At 39.4% G+C, this 22408-nt stretch overlaps 1 protein-coding gene across 1 annotated transcript; it reads left to right on the top strand.

The window, feature by feature from the left end:
- Positions 1-538: 538 nt before the first annotated feature.
- Positions 539-21650, top strand: KLHL7 (kelch like family member 7). Its single transcript, XM_061586963.1, has 11 exons — positions 539-983; positions 4073-4175; positions 5324-5417; positions 7483-7607; positions 8157-8332; positions 9615-9789; positions 12067-12209; positions 15142-15382; positions 16030-16231; positions 17042-17139; positions 19450-21650. The coding sequence occupies exons 1-11, from the start codon at positions 870-872 to the stop codon at positions 19731-19733; spliced, it is 1755 nt and encodes a 584-aa protein (XP_061442947.1). The 5' UTR covers positions 539-869; the 3' UTR covers positions 19734-21650.
- Positions 21651-22408: the final 758 nt, after the last annotated feature.

Genomic DNA, 22408 nt, shown 5'->3' with positions numbered 1-22408 from the left:
GTGGGTGGTAAGTTTTAAACCTCTCCATCCAGGTCAGCACCTAACGGGGATGCAAGTTACACCTCCCACCACCATCACATTGATCACTGGATGAGTAGGGGGGAAATAATACCTCTGCTCAGCTGACTTGTACATACTTTGCATGCAGAAACTCTTAGGTTCAACCCCTATTTCCAGATGAAGCTGAGAAAGACCACGATCCAAAACTGTGCGGAGCCACTGCTGGACAATGTAAACAGTACTGAATTAAAAAGACCAATAGTCTTAACTATGTATACAGCACTTTCCAGTATTCTACTGACCAAACGATACATATATCTACATTCCTAAGCATACTTACATAGGAGCAGAGGTGGCTACAAACATCCTTATTAGGCAGGAAACGTTTAGAACTCAGCTCTGCGACCAACCAGCCCAGATCCGCACATGCACACCTGGCACCTACCCAAATCCCTCCTCCTCGTTTTCCCCTCCTCCAATGGTCTCAGGCAGATCGTGCGCTTCAACGTGACGTCACCTCGCGCCGGCTTGTTCTTTGTTTACCACCGACGCAAACCTCCCCCCAGTCGTTGCCGGCGTGAGGGGGGGATTGTGTTGGGGAACGGCGTTTTCGCAAGCTGCCTTCTGATTGGTCAGGAGAGGTTGCTTTTGCAGGCGGTGGGAGGGTAGTCTCGCGGCCTGTAACGACGGGGGCGCGTCCGCTCGGCTTACCTCGGGGGAGAGTCTCCTCAGAGCGAGGCAAGGGCTGTCGCTGCGTGGACATACCCGCCGTAGTGTCGTCCATGAACCTGTGTCAGTTTGGAAAGCCTTCGTTTCCTTGGCAGTGAGAGGAAGAAGAAGGGGAGGACGAGAAGGAAGGGGAAGGGAGCATGGCGGCGTCGGAAAAAAGCAACAAGAAGAAGACTGAGAAGAAACTCGCCGCACGAGAAGAAGCTAAATTACTGGCCAGCTTCATGGGAGTCATGAACACCATGAGGAAGCAAGTAAGGCAGGGTTGGGATTGAGCGAAGGGGAGTGGGGTGGTCCCTTAGGGCCCCTTAATATATGCTGTGCTGTTCTGTAGGAACTCTCTTCTTTTTCCCCTTCTCCCCCACCCCATTTGAGACGAGTCCACGCCCTGAGCCTGGCACCGGGGTGTTGAACCTTGGGGATGTGTAATAGGAGTGACATCTAGTAGTTATATAGTTTATTCAAACTGCTTCACGTCCATTGTTTTCTTGCGATCCTTACAACTGCCCTGTAAGGTAGGCCAGTATTATTCCCATACTGCAGATGGGGGTGGGATGCTGAAGCTCACAGACTGTGGCTTGCCTAAGGTAACTTGGCGAGTTCCTGACAGAGGTGAGATTTGAACTGGGAATATCCTGATTTATAGCATAGTCTCTTATATTTGGATGCTTTCCTAGTTCTTTTATACACAGAGTACTGCTGCATAAAGAAGGCCATTCCATTGTGCCCTTTGTTCATTTATCAGATATAGCTATTCATCATTTCACATTAGAAGTGTACTGGAGCAGAAAATGAAAACAATTCCCTGCTTTTACCACCCTGGCTGGGTGGTTAGTGAATAAAGTTCATTTAGATTCACTTCTCTTTATCTCTAGTGTATGCCCTCCCAGGGGATAGTTGCTCCAAAGATACAGAAAGGCCATTTCAACAACATAGAGGTTCTTAGCTATTGTTTTGTGTTTGAAAGAACAACTGTTAGGCTCTAGTGCAGGTGTTGGAAACCTTTGGCCCTCTAGATGTTGCTGAGCTATAGCTCTCATCACCCCTGGCCATTGGCCATGCTTGCTGGGATTGATAGGATTTGTAGTTCAGCAACATCTGGTCAAAGGTTCCCTACACCTGCTTATATACCCAGTTGATCACTGCACTCTACAAGTGCAGATACCATCTTATTAGGAGGTCCATTCTGCACAACAAAGGAAGCGGACCTTTAGTGTTGTGGCACCGACACTTTGGAATTACCTCTTTTTAAATATTAGACAGGCACCATCTCTGTTACCTTTTTGGCACCTTCCTCTTTCAACAAGCCTTTTAAGTAGAGACCTTATCCTAGTCTACATTTGTGCTGGAATTGGTCTTTAAAATGTTTTAAAAATTGTTTTTAAAACATGTTTTTAAGATGCTTCATTTTAATATGTTTTAAAGTCTTTTGTTTTTAAGATATTTTAAAGTGCTTTTAGTGTTTTTGTTTACCACCCTGGGATCCTTCTGGGAGGAAAGGTGGGATATAAATTTAACAAACAAACAAATAAAATAAACTAGGGGTTGGAGCATAATTAGTGTTGACAAGATGTAGTGGAATTAGTGGTTGGAGGTGACACCTTCCTCCACCAGCCCCCTTTCCGATGGTACAAGTTATAGCCATGTGTTCATTGAAGATGACTAGAGTATAGCAATGAAAAGGGGGTGAAAAGTGCTAGTTGAATTGTGCAATTAACAGATGTGTTTGGATTCATTATATAAAGTAGTTCTAGCCTACTGATCTATGAAGTGTAATATTTGCCCCACCACTCTGACTCCCTTTTCAAATTCTTCTTATGTATGAGCCATGTCCACATAAACAAGCAACAGCACAAACTAGGGCACCAGTTGTATGTAAAACCAAAACACCAATGCTAATAAGCACACAACTAGAGCAATAATATATGCACAAATATACAAGTAGTATAAGCAGAATTTAGTAGTAATTTGTGTATCATTACTTGTTAGAGTTGGTATTGTACTAGATATGAACATCTTTTAGCTCAATAATAGCTTTGCTGCTGTGATTCAATGGTCGTGAGGTTTTTGCCTATATTTTGAGATCAACATACTACACAAATTAGTTAATATTCTAGCAACGATAAACACTTCAAATACTAGATCTTTTCCCAAATTTTTGATTGAGGTCTAAATGAAGGCAACTGGAGAATGTTGCGTTTTCTTCATTGTTATTTCCACAACAGAGCAAAATAATGCAGTGAATAATGTGTTCATTTTAACTATCTTTAGAAACTAGTTCAGCAGCTCACGCAAAGCCAACAAAAAAATCATAGGGTATATTTGTACCCCAGTGAGATTTCCAGTGGAAGGATGGGGTAACTTTGTCCCTCAGAGACCATTTTTTTCTGTGTTGTGAGCACAAGTGTCCTTGACAATACCAAAACACCTAGAGCCAAGAAACACTTATTCAGAAGATATGGTTTTTTTGAGCAGTAAATGCTGTTTGCTTCCTGATTTATGTTGAGTACAACACAATTTCTGCTGTACATATGGACCCCAGTAGTTTTTGTTTCCAGAAGGAAAACAATAAGTGGTAACTGGTTGAAATTTGGGGATGTTGTATGGGTTAACATTTGTGACAGTGTCCTAGAAGAACACCCCTGTAGATTTACTTATGTGTAAATTACTTAATGAAAATGCACCTGGGGTCCAAATAGACCCCAGAAGTCAGTATGAAGGATGGATGCTTCAAGGATCCTGGTCTCATTAATGTATAAGCAGAGAGAACTTTTCAAGAATCTGGTCTCATTTAAAAACTACTGGACAACACATGATTCCCTTTATTACTTTGCTCTATTATGGAAATGACAATAAAGAACAAAATGTTCTAGTTATTTCCATTTAGACCTCCAATAAGCATTTGGGACAACAACTGTTATTTTAAGAATGTGTTGTGTTATGGTATTAAGCCTGCAATCTGCTACATGCTTACCTGGAAGTAAGCCCCACTGAACTAGATATAAATTATTTGTTAGTAGACATATGAAGGATTACACCATAGGTTTGCCAAAATATAAACAAAAATACCAGATATTTTGTATCTGAAGAGCAACAAAGTTATGGTTGAGCTAAAATATCTCACCTAAATGTAATAATTCAGTAGCAGTTTTAAAAATTAATGATGCAAATCAGTCATGAAATTTCTTTTTTCCCATTTTGATGTGTTGAAAACCCACAAGTGGGAAGAAATGTTTATTAAAGAAAAGTAGAATTTCTGCAGTTTTCTCTGAACCTATGAAATACTATGCGATTATATGAACCTATGAAATATTAACATCATGCTTTACCTTTTTTGTGCTAGAAAACACTCTGTGATGTCATTCTCATGGTCCAGGAAAGGAAGATCCCAGCTCATCGTGTTGTTCTTGCTTCAGCAAGTCACTTCTTTAACTTGATGTTTACTAGTAAGTCTTAGCCCATTCAACTTCTACCGCTTTTTTTAAAAAAATATCTCTGTTGACCAAGCCCACAAAGAAAGGGGGGAGTTAGTTTACTATTTAAACTCCTGAATTTTTAAAATCATGTCCAGATAACTCTACAGTAACCTGTCTTTTGTATCTTTCATCTGTGCTTCTGGACCAGCAGTCAGTCTAAACATGGTTCAGAAGCACAACATAAGAGTGGCCTTGTTCATATGTAACTCTAAGCCAAAATGTGGCTTTGCATGAATGCGTGAATGTGCTGGCTCCCAAGGAAGAGATTGCATCCACTGTGCTCCTCACTGGGTTTTATATGTTGGAATGGCAGCTAAGCCAAGGTTTCACTTAGTTTGTCGTCCAAACCCAGGATCATGGTTAAGGTCTGTCCTCCGTAATCATGACCTGTATTCATATGACTTGGTTACGGATTATGGTTGAGGAGCGACCTTAACTACAACCCCAGGTTTGGATAACACACTAAACTAAACTTTGGCTTAGCTGCTGTGCTGACCTAAAAAGCCTGAGGAGGAGCAAAGCAACTGCAATCTCCTCCTCAGAAGCTGGTATGTTTCTGCAGTCACAGTGAGTCCTACTGTAGCTTACCATAAACATATGAACCAGGCCATTTTCTGAGGTGAAACCACTTAATTTCCCTTTGTCTTGCTAAAACCCCCTCTCAGATGGAGTCAGTATAGAACAAGGCTTGCCAGAAACACATCTGTTCCAGAGAGAGTGTGCATTTTGCTACCTCAAAGCTTCATTTTTAAGTGTCTTTAAAAATGGGCTCCAGAGCAAAGGAATCTGTCCTCTTCTTATTTTGCTTCAGGTGCAGATATGTGTACGGTAATATACTTATATACTTGGTATACTTGTTTTTCTTTAAGTAAGATTTTAACATAATTAGGAAAACAGTTTTTATTAATGAATAGAACTCTGGGTACCAATTTGGCCAATTCTGGATTCTGTTCCTCATTCTGCATCTGATCTCTTTGGGATTGTCTTAAGTGCCCTTGAACACCTTCCATTACAACTGTGTTTTTTCTACATTAAGTTAGAGCAATAGGTCCCTTTGAGATTTAGAGGAGGGATATAACTATTCAGACTATCTGACAGTGTTATATATGTAATTGCAGCAAATATGATTGAATCAAAGTCATACGAAGTGGAGTTAAAAGATGCAGAGCCAGATATTATTGAGCAGCTTGTGGAGTTTGCTTATACTGCAAGGTAGGTTTATAACTCTTAATATCTGCCAGTCTGACAGCTTCATGTGAAGCACAGAAAAGCTGTTAAGGGAGTTGATGCTATTTTAATTCTTTGTTTGCCAGGTTAAAACGGACATCCCACTGCCAGATGTTAGCACTGGGGTATCTGCTGGCTGTATATTATGTTGTTGCCCTAGTGGTGCAGTAAGTCTTCAAATGAAAGTGGAATATACTGTTAACTAGTTTTGAACTCTTTTGAACTTATGGGATTAGGAATGAATTCTCAAGGATGTGTTATAGATATATTTAGAGCAAGTAGAATAGAGGCGTCCAGAGCACTGTTATGTCTGAATTGGATCAGTTTAGATTATTGCAGCCTGAGGATGTGGAAAGCTGCAAGTGTGGCTGACCACCTGTCCGCTTGACTCTTGCCCATCTTGGCTTCTTAGAGCTAGCCGTAGCTGATTGACTGGGTGGGTCCAGGGAATGATTAATGCTTCACTGGAGGAGGGGGAGATGCCATCTGTCTTGAAGGAGGCAGTGGGGTTTCCCCTCATTAAGAAGACCTCCCTGGACCCAGAAGTGTTAAAACCACTATCTCCCAGTGGTAAATATCCCCTCTTGGGGCAAGGTGCTTGAGAAGATGTCAGTGGTTCAGCTTCAAGCATGTTTTACTCTGGCTTCAGGCCTGGCCTGAAGGCACTGAATCTGTCTTCGTCGCCCTGGTTGATGACATCTGTCAGGAGAAAGATAGGGGGAGTGTGACCCGGCTCATTTTCCTCAATCTCTTGGCAGCTTTTGATAATATTGACCATGCTATCCTTTTTTGAGCATCTCAGGGAGGTGGGGGTTGGGGGCACTGTGTGTCAGTGCTCATACCTTCAGGGCTGCTTCCAAAAAGTAGCTATGGGAGGCTACTGTTCAGCACCACAGGAGCTGTCCTGTGGTGTTCTGCAGATTTCCATCTTGTCCCCCATACTATTTAACATCTATATGAAGCTTCTGGGAGCTGTCATTAGGAGATTTGGAGTGAGTATGTAGGTGATACCCATCTCTCTCCATTCCATCGGAATTGGGAGAGACAGTTGAAGTACTGGACTGGTGCTTGGAGGCGGCTGTGGGCTAGATGTGGCCAGTAAATTGAGGCTGAATCCTGAAAAGAAAGAGGTGTTATGAGTCCAGAGTTCTCATGTCCGGGTGGTGGAGAGATGGCCTGTTCTGGATGGGGTTGCACTCCCCTGGAAGGAGCAGGTCTGCAGCTTTCCGGTGCTCCTGAATCCAACATTGTCACTGAAGGCTCAGGTGGCCTCAGTGGCTAGGAGTACCTTTTTCCAGCTGTAGCTTGTTTGCCAGCTTTAGCCCCATTTGGATAGAGATGACTTGGCTACAGTACACCATGCTCTGGTAACTTCCAGATTGGATTATTGCAATGTGCTCTACATGGTACTACCCTTGAAGATGACTAGGAAACTTCCAACTGGCCCAAAATGAAGCAACTGGATTCCTGGCTGGGATTGCTTTTAGATCTTATATAACTCCTGTTTTAAAACAGCGCATAGGTTGCCAGTTTGTTTCCTTGCCCAATGAAAGTGCTCGTGCTAGTGTTTAAAGCCCTAAACAACTTAGGTCCCAAATATCTGAAAGACCACCTCCTTTCCTACAGATCCTTTTGGATTTTCAGATCAGCAGAGGGGGCCCTTTTGGTAGTTCCACCACCCTCAGAAGCTCAAGGGTGGTCGCAGCCTGGGAGAGGGCATTATCTGTGACATCCCCTAAGTTGTGGAACTCCCTCCCCACCGAGGTGTGTCTGGCAATCTCACTGCACAGCTTTAAGCAAATGCTGAAGATGGCTCTTTACCCTGGCCTTTGATATCTAAGATGTATATTTTTAGGACCCACCCTATTTTGTGATTTTGGTTGTTTTAATTGTTTTTAACACTGTATTTTAACCTCTGGTTGAAGGGTGGGCAGTGGATGATGATGATGATAATAGAATGCAGTGTACATAATTTAATCTAGACATGTCTATTATTTTGCTTCCAATTCTTACTGAAAATACTTCAGTCATGGTGTTACTTTTTTTTCAGAATTTCTGTGAATAGCAACAATGTCCAATCATTGTTAGATGCAGCAAATCAATATCAAATTGAACCTGTGAAAAAAATGTGTGTGGACTTTTTAAAAGAGCAAGTTGATGCTTCAAATTGTCTTGGTAAGATGGCTCACTTGTATCATAAATATATTGTTTATAAGAACTCTTGGTGTTTTCCAAGAACCCTATAGCTTGTAATGAACCTTTTTGGCTCTTGGTTATTACATTTTAGGATAATCTTTCTAATGGTACATGTCAATTCTATTAGGAAGAAAGTTTTAGAATTTGAAAACATACTGTTATGTGTGTAGTACTGATATAGTGTTTGACATCTCTAATAAGCTATAATTAGCTTTCAGAAAACTGGGCTGAACTATTTTCTTCTGTAGTATGTGACCATTGTTAAATGCTTTCTTCTGAGTCACTAGAGATTAATATTGGGTAGCAGGTTTTGAACATGTCATAATAGTCTTTCTAGCACCTAGTACATGACAAATTCACAATGATTTCATAGATTAACTTTGCACACAAAAAAGATTCTGGTAGTTAACTTTTTCCACTGATAAAAATCTTGCATATTAAATCTTTAACATATTTCACGTAAAAAGCAATCTGATATTTCACAAATTTTGTACATTCTTTGCATGATATTTTGCTGTCTTGCTTTAGGTATAAGTGTGTTAGCAGAATGTCTGGACTGCCCAGAACTGAAGGCCACGGCAGATGACTTTATCCATCAGCATTTTACAGAAGTTTACAAGACAGATGAGTTTCTGCAGCTGGATGTTAAACGTGTAACGCATCTCCTGAACCAAGACACACTAACTGTAAGAGCAGAGGATCAGGTGAGAGTCCAGTTTCATTGATATTTTAATCTTACAGTTGAAATAAGGGTCTGTGTTTTTAGGTATATTTCTGTTAATCATACTGAAGCTGTGTGGAAGCACTTCCTGTTGAGGCTGAAATGCAAATAATTGTACACATAACTTTTAGTGCCTGTATGGGAGCTTCCAGCCAGATTCTAGGGCTGCTAAGACCTCCTCCTTCCTACTGCAGCACCTCGTATTTCCTGAAAGTCAAATGACTTGAGAGAGAAGCCTCCAAAGTGGTATGGGGAGTTGTAGTCTGAAGGGAAATAGAACTTGTGAGTATAGTGTGTGGGCACGCACATGAAATGGCAACAAAATTCTAGTTTGTGAAATCAGAGTAATAATTGGCTTATTCTTGGCAGGAAAAAAGAAGGATGAAACACCAGGTAAATGAAGTAGGAGTCATTATAGTGTCCCATGTTTTTGATGAGAATTGCTATTTTTAAAGAAGTGCCCTCAGGGAAGGATTTGTTCCAAAACACATTGAAACTGGAATAAACCCTACTTCAAGTATCTGGTATTTCTTCCTTCTTTTTCCTGCTAGTGCTGTTTCCCTGGTTTTGTATTTGGTTTTCTGGTTCATTCCTGGATATCATGGGGTAATGTGTCCAAAAGATGAAGTGGGTCTTTTCAAATACTTAGAGTGGTTACAACGAGGGCCCAAAGGATTTTAAGCCTAGCTTATTGATATATCTAGGATTTATCACCCTACATAATTGCTTCAGAGAAGTGTAAACCTGTCGCAAAAACAAAGAATAGAGTTAGATCTTTTCAGTATGGAGGATACCATTTAGTGTAGGGGATATATCAATTGTTTTAAGTATCTGAAATACGGTAGAAGTAAATTGTGTTTAAGGTGAGTGACAGCCCCATGAGTTATTCCAGTCTAATCTAAACATGCATATTCACTATGTAATAATAATTATCATAAAATAGCTTGAGTCTATCATAGTTAAGCTGTTGCTTGTAGTTTCACAGCTCTGACTGAAATTGCTCATCTCAGGAGTCAGAATAGCAGCTCTTAAATATAGGGTCCCTTGCTAGCTACTCTGGAATGAGGGATTTAAACCCATCTATCTAGATTAGCAATATGACAGAAACAAGATGTCTAGTAAATAAAGGCTTACTTTTTTAAAAAAAACTCTTTGGAGATCCTAAATTAGACTTCTTAATTTTAACTGTAGAATTACGTGTCCATTTCTGTAGAGGGCTGCTACTGGATATGTACTGAGATCTATTTTTCCCTCTTTATTGCTAGGTTTATGATGCTGCTGTCAGGTGGCTGAAGTATGATGAGCCTAACCGTCAGCCGTACATGGTTGACATTCTTGCTAAAGTCAGGTTTCCTTTAATTTCAAAGAATTTCCTCAGTAAAACAGTACAGGCTGAGCCACTTATCCAGGACAACCCTGAGTGCCTGAAAATGGTTATCAGTAAGTTTATGTTCTGTGTCACCTTTACATTTTGTACAGGTTTTCATTAAGAACTGCGTATTCCACTTCAAATCATTTTATCTAAAAATAGAAGAAATGTTAGATTAACACTGTTCTCTCAGTACCAGGACGTTGAACTAAAGCTGACTAGTAGCCCTTAATGTTGACATTTTATTTCCTGCAGTTAAAAGTGTGGCTAGTAAATTGTAGTCAGCAGTCCCCCACTCTGAGCTTTGGGGGCCAAAGTCTCCCAGCTTCCAAAATCTCTTTCGTGTGTCATGGCCTTGGAGTACTGCTGCCAAAGTATGGAAATTCCTTATTGGTGAGAGACTGCTCAGAGCAAGGAGGGCAGAAATTATGGGTTACTTCTTCACAGCCTTGGAGTACCTAATTGGCCCATGGGGTTACTGCATGAAGCAGGGCTTTCTCTGTGGCTACATTCCAGTTCTCCAAGTCCTGTTTCATAGGCATTAGTTAAAATGTAATTATTTATGGAGACATTTGGAACATCAGGTAAATAGTTATATCTGTCACTTTATTTCAGTCTGCTGTACTGTATTTTAATCTGATTTTAGATTAGTGATTGTAGTGGTGTGTGGTGTTTATAGAAGTTTTTTTCTGCCCTGAGCTCTTGCGAGGAAGGGTGAGATACAAAAATAAATAGCCCGTTTAGTCTCAGTAATGTCCCACTAATTTCAATTAAACTTAAAAAGCAACTAAGCTTTGTTTACAAATGTTCAAGTGGTGTCTTTGTCTGTAGCATGAATTATCTTATCAGCTTTGCTTGTGTGCCAGATGTGACTCCTTTGGAAAGAAATGATCTAGCCATGGCTAACCATGCTTTGATTCAATCCATATTGGATTACTACAGTGTATTGTATGTGGAGCAGCCTTTGCTAAACTCAGAAACTTCAACTGGTTCAGAACACAAGCCAGATTATTAACCGAAATTCACAATGGTGAACATAGTTCTCCATTGTTTAAATATCTTTACTATCTTTCAGCTTATTTCCGGGCATAATTCAAAGCTGTTGCGTGACCTTTTAAACTCTAAATGGTCTGGACCAGGGAATTCAAAGGACTGCATTTTCCCATAGTGTTAATTTAAGGTTTTCTAAGGACTGTCTCTAGTTTCCCACCACCACTGAAGAATGGGAGAGGGCCTTCTCTGTGGTAGTCCCTTGATTGTAGAATTCCCTCTGTTGTAGATCTCAGATGCAAGTTTGTCCACTTTGTCTGCCTGAGTGCCCTTTCCTAGTCAGGCTGGAGACAAGATGAAGAAAGTGTTCCAGGATTTTTGCATGCTCTCCATCTCCTGTATGCCATATGGAGGGTGTTGGTGGTGGCAATAATAATCCTTCCACTCTGCTTGAGTGGATGGGAAGAAAGGAAACTGTGCTGGTTTCTGAAAGTATGACCACCATCTTCCTTTCCCCTCCCCCTCCGCTGGTGGCTGTGGTCATGGTTGGTAGCCCAGCCAGCATCCACCTTTCACCTCTGACCCTTGGAAGATGCCCGCACCAAATCATCCCACCCTTCTTTTGTTAAAGCAGTTCAGTGAACTGGGTCCCACTCCATAAGGTAAAACAGAAGTTATATAAGAAGTTAGGCATTAGTTATCAGAGGCTACCATCTTAAAATACTTAAAATAAAAAAGTTATTGAAAGGATGAGTATGCCTTTAAAAGTAGCTCATAGGTTTCATAACTCTCAGGTTTTGAATAGAATTGGTAAGAATGTTAATGTCTATACCAAAATAGCCTGAGTAATGACATTTCTGTCAGCTGTTTAAGAACAGTAAACCTACGCACAACCATCTGTGACTCCAGTGCAGATCCAGGATACATCTAAAGTGTATGCTGACTTAAAAAGCAAACATTGGATAAAACCTTTAAGCTGTGTTCCTGTTGAGGTGTGGTGAGAAAAATATTTTATACATGGATATTAAGCTCATTTAAATCATGTTGGTTGTTGACATTTCTTCCCAATGTGTTTGATGACATATATTTGGTGTCATAATAATTTCAGAAGCTTATTCCATGATAACCAGTTCGATTCACTCTGTAGGTACTTCATACATGTCAATGAACAGAGTACTGTAACATACTTTGTCAAATTATTGTGGCTTCTTTTACATAGGTTGTACATGATTTTCTTTTTTAAATGGTTAAAAATAGACTTCCGTTTTTTTCTTCTTGAATGATTGTACAACCTTATGTTAGAAACAGAGTTTTTACTTTGAATTACATGGAATCAGTGTGTGCTCTTTTTGTTTTAGGTGGCATGAGATACCATCTGCTTTCTCCAGAGGACAGAGAAGAATTGGTGGATGGCACTCGCCCACGAAGAAAAAAGCACGATTATCGCATTGCCTTGTTTGGAGGATCACAGCCACAGTCATGTCGATATTTTAATCCAAAGGTAATTCTGATGTTTCCAGATTTGAGTAGATAGTATGTAGCCTACAAAAATAATCTCCTTTTTTGTTATATAACTTCTTTCATCGCTATAGATAACAGATTTGGACCGACATAAAAAAAATTAGTTCTTGCACTTGTGATATTTCACAAAACAAACATGGGTTTTTTGATAAATTGTGGGAGGGCAGGTTTTAAGCAACAATGTAAAGAAGGATACCAAGATTATACAGGGAGCTTTCTGGAGTGCAGGGCTATTTTGAGGTTTCTATAGCAACTTTAATGCTTTGTACATTTACGTATGGGCTTTCATTATTGCTAGAAATAGATGTCTATTTTTTTATTCATTTATGTTAAATCTTAAAATAGGTGATCGTTATTGTAGAAATGGAAAGGAAAACTGGTCTGAGAGGAAGTATGTCCAAGTCCAATTAATCCCTCTCAGATTATCCTTTCAGCAGCAGAGGAGGAGTCTTGTCAAAAGTATCCTCCGCTAAAAGGACCTGAGGCATATTTGTATCTCCCTTCAATCTTTTTTTTAATGACAAAGATCTGGCAAGAGGTGACTGGCTTTCAGCTTGGAAGATGTGCACAATGGAAGCATGTTATAGGCACATAGGAAGCTGTCTCATATCGAGTCAGACCATTAGTCCATCTTGCTCAGTATTGTCTACATCACTGTTCTTCAACCTTAGATCCCCAGGTGTTGTTGGACTACAACTCCTGTCATCCTTGGCCATTGGCTAAGCTGACTGGGGTTGATGGGAGTTGTAGTCCAACATCAACTGGGAACCCAAGGTTGAAGAACAGTGGTCTACATTGACTGGTAGCACCTCCTCAGGGTTTCAGAAAAGGGTCTTTTTCCAGTCCTACTGGAGATTTTGGGGACCGAACCGGGGACCTTCTGCATGCAGAGCAGGTGCTCTCCTACTGAGCTGTGGCCCGTCCCAGATCTGTTCTGAAAGTATTTGTCATTTTTCTACAAGGTAGAGCTGGTAGAGATGTTGCCTTTCCTAATCCCCCCACCCTACCCTCATTTAAACTTCTGGGATAGTAGCAGATAGACACACCATTTTATTAACACATGAAACAATCTTTCCTAATTGAAAGCTAATACTGGAAGAAAATTTAACAACTTTTGACTTGACATGTTTCATACTCATTCTACCTGTTTGATCTAATGGAAATGCATGCTGTCATGGAAAAGTTCTACACATCTGTTTTGCTTCCTATAACTTCTTCTAATAAAACTTTCCATACTCTATTGGTGTGGAGAGATGGGAGGAGTTACATTTTGCTATGGAAATAAAGAGCAATGCTTTAAGAAACGTACGGCCTGTCTTCTGACTTTAAAAAGTCCTCAAGAGAGCTTCCAAGGAAATTGATTTAATGCAATAAAAGTATCCATAACAATTATAAAATGAAATAAAATACTAGACAATAGCATAGGATTGCATTCAATGCTAGTCCTATTCAGAGTAGACCCATTGAAATGAATGAACATGAGCTAGCTGTATCCATTAACTTCATTGGTTGTGCTCTGAGTAGGATTAGCATTTGATACAACCCATAGTAAAAAAAGTATGATAATAAAAGCAGACAAGACCAGATAAAAGAACATAAAAAGAGCCTGCTGGACCAGGCCAATGACCCATCTAGTCCAGCATCCTTTTCTCACAAGTGGCCAACCAGATGCCTATAGGAAGCCCAACTGTGGGAAGCCTGCAATGTGACCCAAGTGAAAAGCATTCTCCATTCCTGCAGTTCCCTGCAACGTATTCAGAAACATACTGCCTCCAACAGTGAATGTAGAACATAGCCATCATGATTAGTAGCCATTGATAGCCATCTTCTTGTGGGAGGAAATTCTATAGTTTAACTGTGTGAAGAAATATTTTTGTCTGTCCTGAATCTTCCAACATTCAGCTTCATTGGATGTGCATGAATTCTAGTGCTATGAGAGAGTGAGAAAAACTTTTCTATATCTGATTTCTTTACTGTGCACTTGCTTGTATTTTTACAGTGATCTGGCTAGGTTCTTACTGCTTTTGGCTGCTTTTTGCAACTACCTGGTTCTTGGAATGTGCAAAACTATTGCTTGATGAACTGTGCTCAGCTTCCATTAATTTAGCTTGGTCGGTCAGACAGTTCCTCCAGCTCCTCAGATTTGGCTGTACTTGTATATGTGTCTAATGCCTACTGATATGGCTGTTGGTATTTTTGGCAGCACCATTTGTAGTTTATTAGAGATAACAATTGAAGGTAAATTATATATAATTTGTTGCATAAAATGAGTTCTTGGTTGTCATGACAACAAGTTTTTGCAAGCTCTGTTTTACCTAATTATAGTTCTTAAGATTTTCTCTTTTCTAAATCTCCCCCCCCCAAAAAAAAAAAGCTTTGCTTTGTTCTATTCTACAGTGCATTTTTAATTGACCATTTTTTTCTGTTCAATTTTAAAATCAATCCAACTTCTGGAAGAATGCATCATGGTTTGATTGGGGCCAGAAGTCTCTCAAATAGATTCTCAATCAGCTCCTTTTATCTTTTTTCTTTTCTCTTCCCCCTACCCCATATTAATTTTTATCGATGTCCAAACTGTAAGGAAGACATAAAAATGGCACATTAATGTAATTCACATATAAGTTATAAGATGGAAGGAAGCACAATGGTTACAGTGTTGGACTAAGACTAGGGGGACGCAAATTCAAGTTCCTTTGGTTATAAAGCTCATTGCATGACTTTGAGAGAGTCATTATTTGTCAACCTGACCTACATCACATCCTGTGTGAGAATAAAATGGACAGAGAAAGAACCATGCCCCAGTTTATTGGACAAACAAATATTACATGTTTCAGAATTCTGAAGAATTTCACAATGGCACAGCTCAGTGTTTTCTGTGAAACCTCTATAGTTCCGTATCGTTTCTCTTGCAGGATTATAGCTGGACAGATATCCGATGTCCCTTTGAAAAACGGAGGGATGCAGCTTGTGTCTTCTGGGACAACGTAGTTTATATTTTGGGTGGTTCCCAGCTTTTCCCTATAAAGCGAATGGACTGTTACAATGTTGTGAAAGATAGCTGGTATTCCAAGCTGGGTCCTCCAACACCTCGTGATAGCCTTGCAGCTTGTGCAGCAGAGGGTAAAATTTATACATCTGGTGGTTCTGAAGTAGGTAAGACACTTTAAGGATCTGGTGCTGGGGAACCTAAAGGAGAAGTTTCATGAGGCACCTGAATATTGTCATTGAATGTATTTTTTTAAAAACAATAATACTCTTTGATAAAGTCAGAAGCCATCTTATTGAGTGTGGACCTTAAAATGTGCTGCAAAAATGGGTCATATTGAACAAAATTCTGCTCGGAATAAGCTCATTGAATGGACCTAGGTTAGTCATATCCATTATGGATAGTGAGAATTTGTAGGGGATAATCATTATGTGTGGGGTGGATTAATGCCCACTAATTCTCCCCTGCAGATTCACTCCCCATGTTAGCTTTCTGAGGCAAACATGGAGCAGAGCCCATTACTTGCCTCATGACATGTTGTTCCTGTACAGACCTGTTTGGATTCTTCCAGAGTGTAAGGTTCATTCTGGTTTTACTCTCCTAATGGTTTTGCCAACTTTCTCTCACACTGAAGGGAAGGTGTGGCTTCCTTCAATGGTTCTCTCTTTGCTGCCATGGTGAGAGGATTGCTAGAGAATATCCCCAACTGCTGCAATAGAGGGCCCATGTTGCAACAATGACCTTACTCCAATGCTGCAAGTAATTCATCTAATTTTCAGATATCCCCTGAATCAAGTTTCCTGTCTCTTTAAAGGAAATTCTGCATTATATTTGTTTGAATGCTATGATACCAGAACAGAAAGTTGGCACACAAAGCCCAGCATGCTGACACAGCGGTGTAGTCATGGGATGGTAGAGGCAAATGGTCTCATTTACGTATGCGGAGGAAGTTTAGGAAACAATGTTTCTGGAAGAGTCTTGAATTCCTGTGAAGTTTATGATCCAGCAACAGAAACGTATGTACTGAGTTCATTTTATTGTGTGTGTGACAGTCTACAGACCAATTACACAAATGGAATTGCCTCTGGAACTCCCTTCCCTGGCAGATCTATGTGGCTTCTTCACTGCTTGCATTAAGAGGGGAGTTAAAACTGGATTTAAATGTGTTTTTATCCTGTTGTACACCGCCCTGAGAGCTTGTTGCTATAGGGCGGTCTAAAAGTGCAATAAATAATAATAATAAAACTACTTTTTAATCAGGCTTTTAAACCTCATAGATATTTCAGATGCTGTGAGTTCTATTCTATTTATTCGTATAATTTGACTGTTTTTGGTGTACATCGCTCTGAGCTCCTTAGGGAGGAATAGCAAGATAAATAAAAAATAAAATTGATTTTAATAAAATGAAATAAAAATAAACATGTACTGACTTTAATGTTCCCTGTCAATTATCTAAGTGGTTTATGTTCTATTTTGTTTCACTCTTTACGTGATTAAGCTGCAGAAAGAGAAGCTTGACTTCCAAACTATGCAAAAAAGTAGCAGAAATTAATTCCTGTCTCCTTGTTCAACAGCTATCCAAGGACCAACTATTTGCTGCCACTTGTTTTTATAAAGAGCAAGAGATATTAAGCTATACAAAATTAGTTTAGAGCTGTGCTCCATTGTAATTGGCAGCTCATTTGGCTTGCTTTTGTAATAGTTGGAACCAAATCATAAGTGAAAAATTAAGCTAACTATAAGTTTCCTTATAGTAGTGACTGTACTTGATGAAAAAATGTATATAGTATGAAATTGAGTAAATTGCATGCTTTTAATATTTTCAGATGGACAGAGCTATGTCCAATGCTTGAAGCACGAAAGAATCATGGGCTTGTATTCGTGAAAGACAAAATATTTGCTGTGGGGGGACAAAATGGCTTAGGTTTGTATAAATAATTTATATTGCCTAACCCTAAAATCTGCTGTGCCAAAGTTAAGATGAACCAATAATTGTGCCAACTGCAGCTTCTCAAATATGGCCAGCTTTGGAGTGATGGTGACAGAGTTTCAAGTATACTGGTTAGTGAAGATTGTTGGACTATCAGCTTGGTGTTAGAATGAGCTGTGTGCCTGCATATTTTTGGGATGGTCAGGGGAGAGTCGTTTAGTCTTATTTCACTAGATGAGTAAAGATGAGATGTTTGCTGTGCTTGACTAAATGTGTAGCAAATATAACTGATAACACAAATGTGAAGAATCATTGGATTTTTAAAGGATTGGTTAGGTCATTATTGTTCATACAGAATTCCCTAAAATCCTCATTTTAATAAAACTGTTAACACATTTAGAAGGTGTTAATGTTTATCAACTAGAAGCACTAGGGTAAAATACAATGTAACTTAAATTGTATGTTCTTTGAACATTTTATTTTTATTTATTTATTATTTTATTTAGATCCCACTCTTCCTCCCAGCAGGAGCCCAGGGCAGCACATAAGCCATATCACCAGTTAGGACAGTGTGAGCCCTTTATTCAGTGCTGTCTCTTCTGCTAGTGATTTCCAAGCACCTAATCCTTCTAGTAGCTTCCTTCTGCTGGTGGTTTCAGTGACACCTTTCCACAATGACTTGAATGCCACAGAATCCCTGAGGATTCTAGGGCATGTTCTAGGATGCATACAGCGTTAGCTGGACCTACTTGTTTCAATATTGCCTCATATGAACTATTACTTTTCCTTGCAATTGTGCTGTTTGTTTTATTTAACAAAATTTATATATGGCTTGATTGTAGAAAACATCTAAGTGGTTTATAAGAAACTTTAAAATTATCAATAAAGAGTTAAAAACAAGTAATTAAAATATTTAAAAAACAATTAAAACAGCAGTAGACTAAAAAGATTAAAACACATCAACATCTGTGTGTCCGGATAGACTTGCCTAAACAGAAATGTTCTGAGCAGATGCCAAAAAAAATACAGCAAAGGCGCCTGCCTGATGTCAATAGGCAGGGAATTCTAAAATGTAGGTTGCTGTCACACTAACAGAATAATTTCTTATAAGTGTGGAGTGAGTATTACATGGCACAAGCATGAATGGTATCACGTGTAGTAATTCTTCTAATAAATGCTTCTGCCAATACAGTTGAACTTTTACATACTCCGTCACATGAAAATTAAGAGTCATTGTCCTACACATAAGATTAAATACCATTTATATAGACAGTTAAATTGGTTTCCCCTTAAAGCAGTAGAAATTTAGACTTTTAAGACTGCAGTCCGATACCCACTTACCAAGGAGTAAGTCCCATTGAATTCAGTGGCAGTTACTTCTGAGTAGACATGTATAGGATTGCAATATCAGTTTGAAAATATCACCACCCTGCAATAATCACTTGATCTAGTTTTTAAACCTTCAATTCTTTGTTCTTCAGTTATTAAGCCTCACTATATTAAAATAGGGGTAGGAAACCTTTTTGGCCCACCCACTTTAACAGGGGGCAGTGCAACCCATCTGTCAATTATAAGACATTATGATGTTACAGAAGTGACAGATGGATTGCTCTACCCACCTGTCAAAATCCCTTGCCACTTGTAAAGCCAGCCCCACACTGATCCTTTCAACCTCCCAAAAGCATCAGTATGGGGTGGCTTCGTAAGCTTCCCATGCCCCCCCCCCCCGTTCAAGCTCCAAATTTGGATCTTGAAAGGAAGGGTGTAGGGAGGCTTGGGAAGCCTACCGTGCACTGATCTTTACCTCTGAATTGGACATTAAAGGTGGCTTCAAAGAGCAGTGCTTGGAGAGAGAAGCGGTTTCCATAGAATGGAAACTGCCTCATCTTCCTTGATCAGTGATGGGTAGTTGGGAGCACACATTGCTCTAGTAAAGGAGCAATCAGGAGCCCACTTTAAGCTCCCAATTCTTCCTTTGAAGCCCCACTCTTACCCACCCACACCTGATGTCATGTGGGTGGGCATGGCTTCCTTGAAACAGCCTTGTGAGCCAAATGGGGAAGCCTGGTGGGCCAAGATCCCCACCCATTTTAGATAGCATTTTTTTAATATTCTGCAATTGCTATTTTTTTAAACCATCCCTGTATTATTTTTAGTTTGCTACACTACAGAATGTTTTAATCATTTGTCCATTACACTTGGGGAGGATTCTACCATCTCTTTAACCTCAGGTGGATTACTGTGTTAAAGTTTGAGACCCTATGCTTGATACTTACTTGTGTGTTTTCCCTTCTCTTTTTAAAGGTGGCTTAGATAATGTGGAATATTATGACATTAAAGTGAATGAGTGGAAGATGGTCTCTCCCATGCCATGGAAAGGTGTAACAGTAAAATGCGCTGCTGTGGGTTCCATAGTTTATGTCTTAGCTGGTTTTCAGGGTGTAGGTCGCTTGGGGCACATCCTTGAATATAATACTGAAACTGATAAATGGATAGCCAACTCTAAAGTCCGTGCTTTCCCAGTGACCAGCTGTTTAATCTGTGTAGTTGATACTTGTGGAGCAAATGAGGAGACGCTAGAAACATGATTTCAGGAAAATCATTGTGTTTTTGAAAGACTGGATTGTGACTCACAACGGTTCTGTATTTTACTCTTGTCACGAGTCAGTAATATGGAAAATTTTCGGATGAAATCCTTCATTTTATCTCTACTGTGTGTATAATGTGGATTTGCTTATCAAGCTTTATTTTTCATTTTCCTTCATAAATATTGGAAGTACTTCAAGAATCTACGACCCTAGATTGAACATACCAGAAGTTTCCTTAAGACGCATTTGTGCAGTTTTGCCAAAAACAAGGCTGCCTAAGCATATTGTGAAATATGAGTTTTTTAGTACCCTGAATTTTTTTCACAGTTGAAAATAATTAAGTTCTTCAGGTAGCAAAGGTGAGTGAAACAAATTGTCATTAATTGATGTGAGTTTGTTCAAACATCTCTTCTGCAGAGAGATGTACTGCATCACTGCCATACAGCTTCCTCACAAGACTGGAGCTGTGCAACTTTACAATGTCTAGTTACTGAAGTAGTTGAATGAATTTCAGTGCTCTCTGTTTATGCACCTTCTACTCGACTGAGCAGGCTCAGATAACTAAGTGCATATCTTTATATGAGCATCTTTCTCACTCAACTGGAATGGTGACCGGCAACAAGCAAACACTTTTCTTCTCAAATGTTCTTAATGGCATCTGTGCAAAGCCACAAGCCCTGTGGTATGTTTCCACTGTTTCCCATCAACCATTTGCATGGGATGTGATACTTTTCCATGAGTGCATCTACTTCCCAAAATATTCTCTGCACAGATGAGGGTGCACACTGCACCTGTCTCCCTATGCCCACAGGAGCATTGGGGACTCTTAACAGTAAAAATGGTCTCTTATCTCTAGATGCATACTAGAAGGCCGCTGTTCACTTATGGGGGAAAGTAAATAACCTTGCCAGGAATATTGTTGGAATGGAACTAAACCTGCCCTTGGGCATCCTTGTTAATTGGGGGAAAACTGGTTTTGTTCCTAGTTGAAGTCCATTTGACACACTAGGGTGACAAACATACAATCTTAGTTTGTCTAGATTATCCATTTTTTCTAATTCCTTGTTTGTGTTGGAGTACATCAAAATTCATACCCATTTTACCTACCTGTTGTAATATGCATTTGAAGTTCCAAAAACTGCATAATGAGTGTACTGTAAAAGGACTAAGCTTGTATGTTGCATATCACTTGTGCAAAAAGACTGTTTGGGGTATAAAATGTACTCTGGTTACTTGGTCATGTTTTTTTCATATTTTTGATCTGCTTTACAACCTGCTGAGACGGACCGATCTCTTCTAGGTTGAGAACATTCTATATTATTTAAAGTACACTTTTGTGTACTTTGTTCTTAATATGTACTGCCTTTTAGTCATGAAGTTATTCAGTTAGCAATTATGCATATACCTGCACAAAGTGATGCAGGTCCATCCTTTTAAAGGACTATTTTTCATGTTTGGTTTTTAAATGTATTGAGGCACACTTTTAAAATATATAATTCTGTTTTAAAGAATTTTTTTCTTAAACTGTTTGCCAAAAATAGAATAACAAGAAACTTAAATTTTTCCCAGTGTATCCTGATGCAGATGCTATAAGTTTCAGGCTTTTTTTTTTGCAGGGCGGAGGGTGGAGAAAAAGGGTGTTCCGATATGGTGTGTAAATCTTCAGTCAGTCCAAATGTAGGTAATCCAGTATGAAAATTGTCTCATTTTCCATAGTTCTAGACTTATCCATGTTATGCATCTAGACATTGTGTGACAAATTTGATTCATTGTCAGTTCTTAGTAAATGAACACTATATGGTGCAATAAGGGTTTTGAACTGTGTTTGTGTATTGACAAATCTGTATTGATAAAACTTGCCTAGTGAATACTTTTGCAATTTTTGGAAGTTAAACAAATACCTCAGTGAGGCTTGTGGTCAGTAAAGTTTGTTAAATAAATATTTGTTTTCTTAAAGTATTCATGAAGTGTTCATTTAATATCCCATATTATACTATTTAATGTTTATGTATGTGAAGTAACTTTATCTCAGTAATCTGAACAATCTTGTAAGGAAAATTGGTAGCATTATCCTCTTTAACAAAAGGTTTGTCAAATTGGCTGGGGAAAGGCAGAAAGCTCTAGTCCTTTCCCAGTTGTATTTTTCATTCAAGAAAAGCTAATTCTTGTGCAGGAATCCATGTTTAAAGGTAGGATCTAAGCAAGCTTTATGAATACACAAGTAGAGGAAGCATCTATCTAAGGCAATAATATTTGCAGGGGTGACAGTGTGGTAATGTGTGAGTTGAGAAGGATACCCCAGTGTCCCCTGGTAGTATCTGTGGCTTTTGGATTTCATCCAGGATGTTGCAGTGGAGCTGTTATAGCGGCAAAATAGTGGCTGGTTCTGGGCCCAAGTATTTGCATCTTTCCTTTCTGCCTAAAAGTATACATACATTCCTCTGCCATGACAATCTGCTAGTAATGAAGCCTGTGGGCTACTGGTGCTAGAATCCACCTTGGTTGCCCTGAAGGATGACCTTTTATCAAGAGAGGACATGGGAAGGGTGAATCTATTAATTTACTATCTCTCAGCAACTTTTGATACCATTGACAACAGTATTGTGTTGGGTCAGTTCCGTGGATTGGGATTGGGGGACACAGTGGTTCCGCTACCTGCTACAAAGGTTAAAAAT

The sequence above is a fragment of the Rhineura floridana genome, chromosome 10, assembly GCF_030035675.1.
Source record: "Rhineura floridana isolate rRhiFlo1 chromosome 10, rRhiFlo1.hap2, whole genome shotgun sequence".
NCBI classification, from domain to species: Eukaryota; Metazoa; Chordata; class Lepidosauria; order Squamata; family Rhineuridae; genus Rhineura; species Rhineura floridana.
The sequence above is the reverse complement of the archived record's forward strand: the minus strand, read 5'-3'. Positions and strand labels throughout refer to the sequence as shown.

Coding starts and splice junctions, on each gene's coding strand:
- KLHL7 (XM_061586963.1), top strand. CDS start 870: ATGGCGGCGTCGGAAAAAAGCAACAAGAAGAAGACTGAGAAGAAACTC. Junction 9,790..12,066: donor GTGCCTGAAAATGGTTATCA/GTAAGTTTATGT, acceptor TTTTTGTTTTAG/GTGGCATGAGATACCATCTG. Junction 16,232..17,041: donor TATGATCCAGCAACAGAAAC/GTATGTACTGAG, acceptor TAATATTTTCAG/ATGGACAGAGCTATGTCCAA.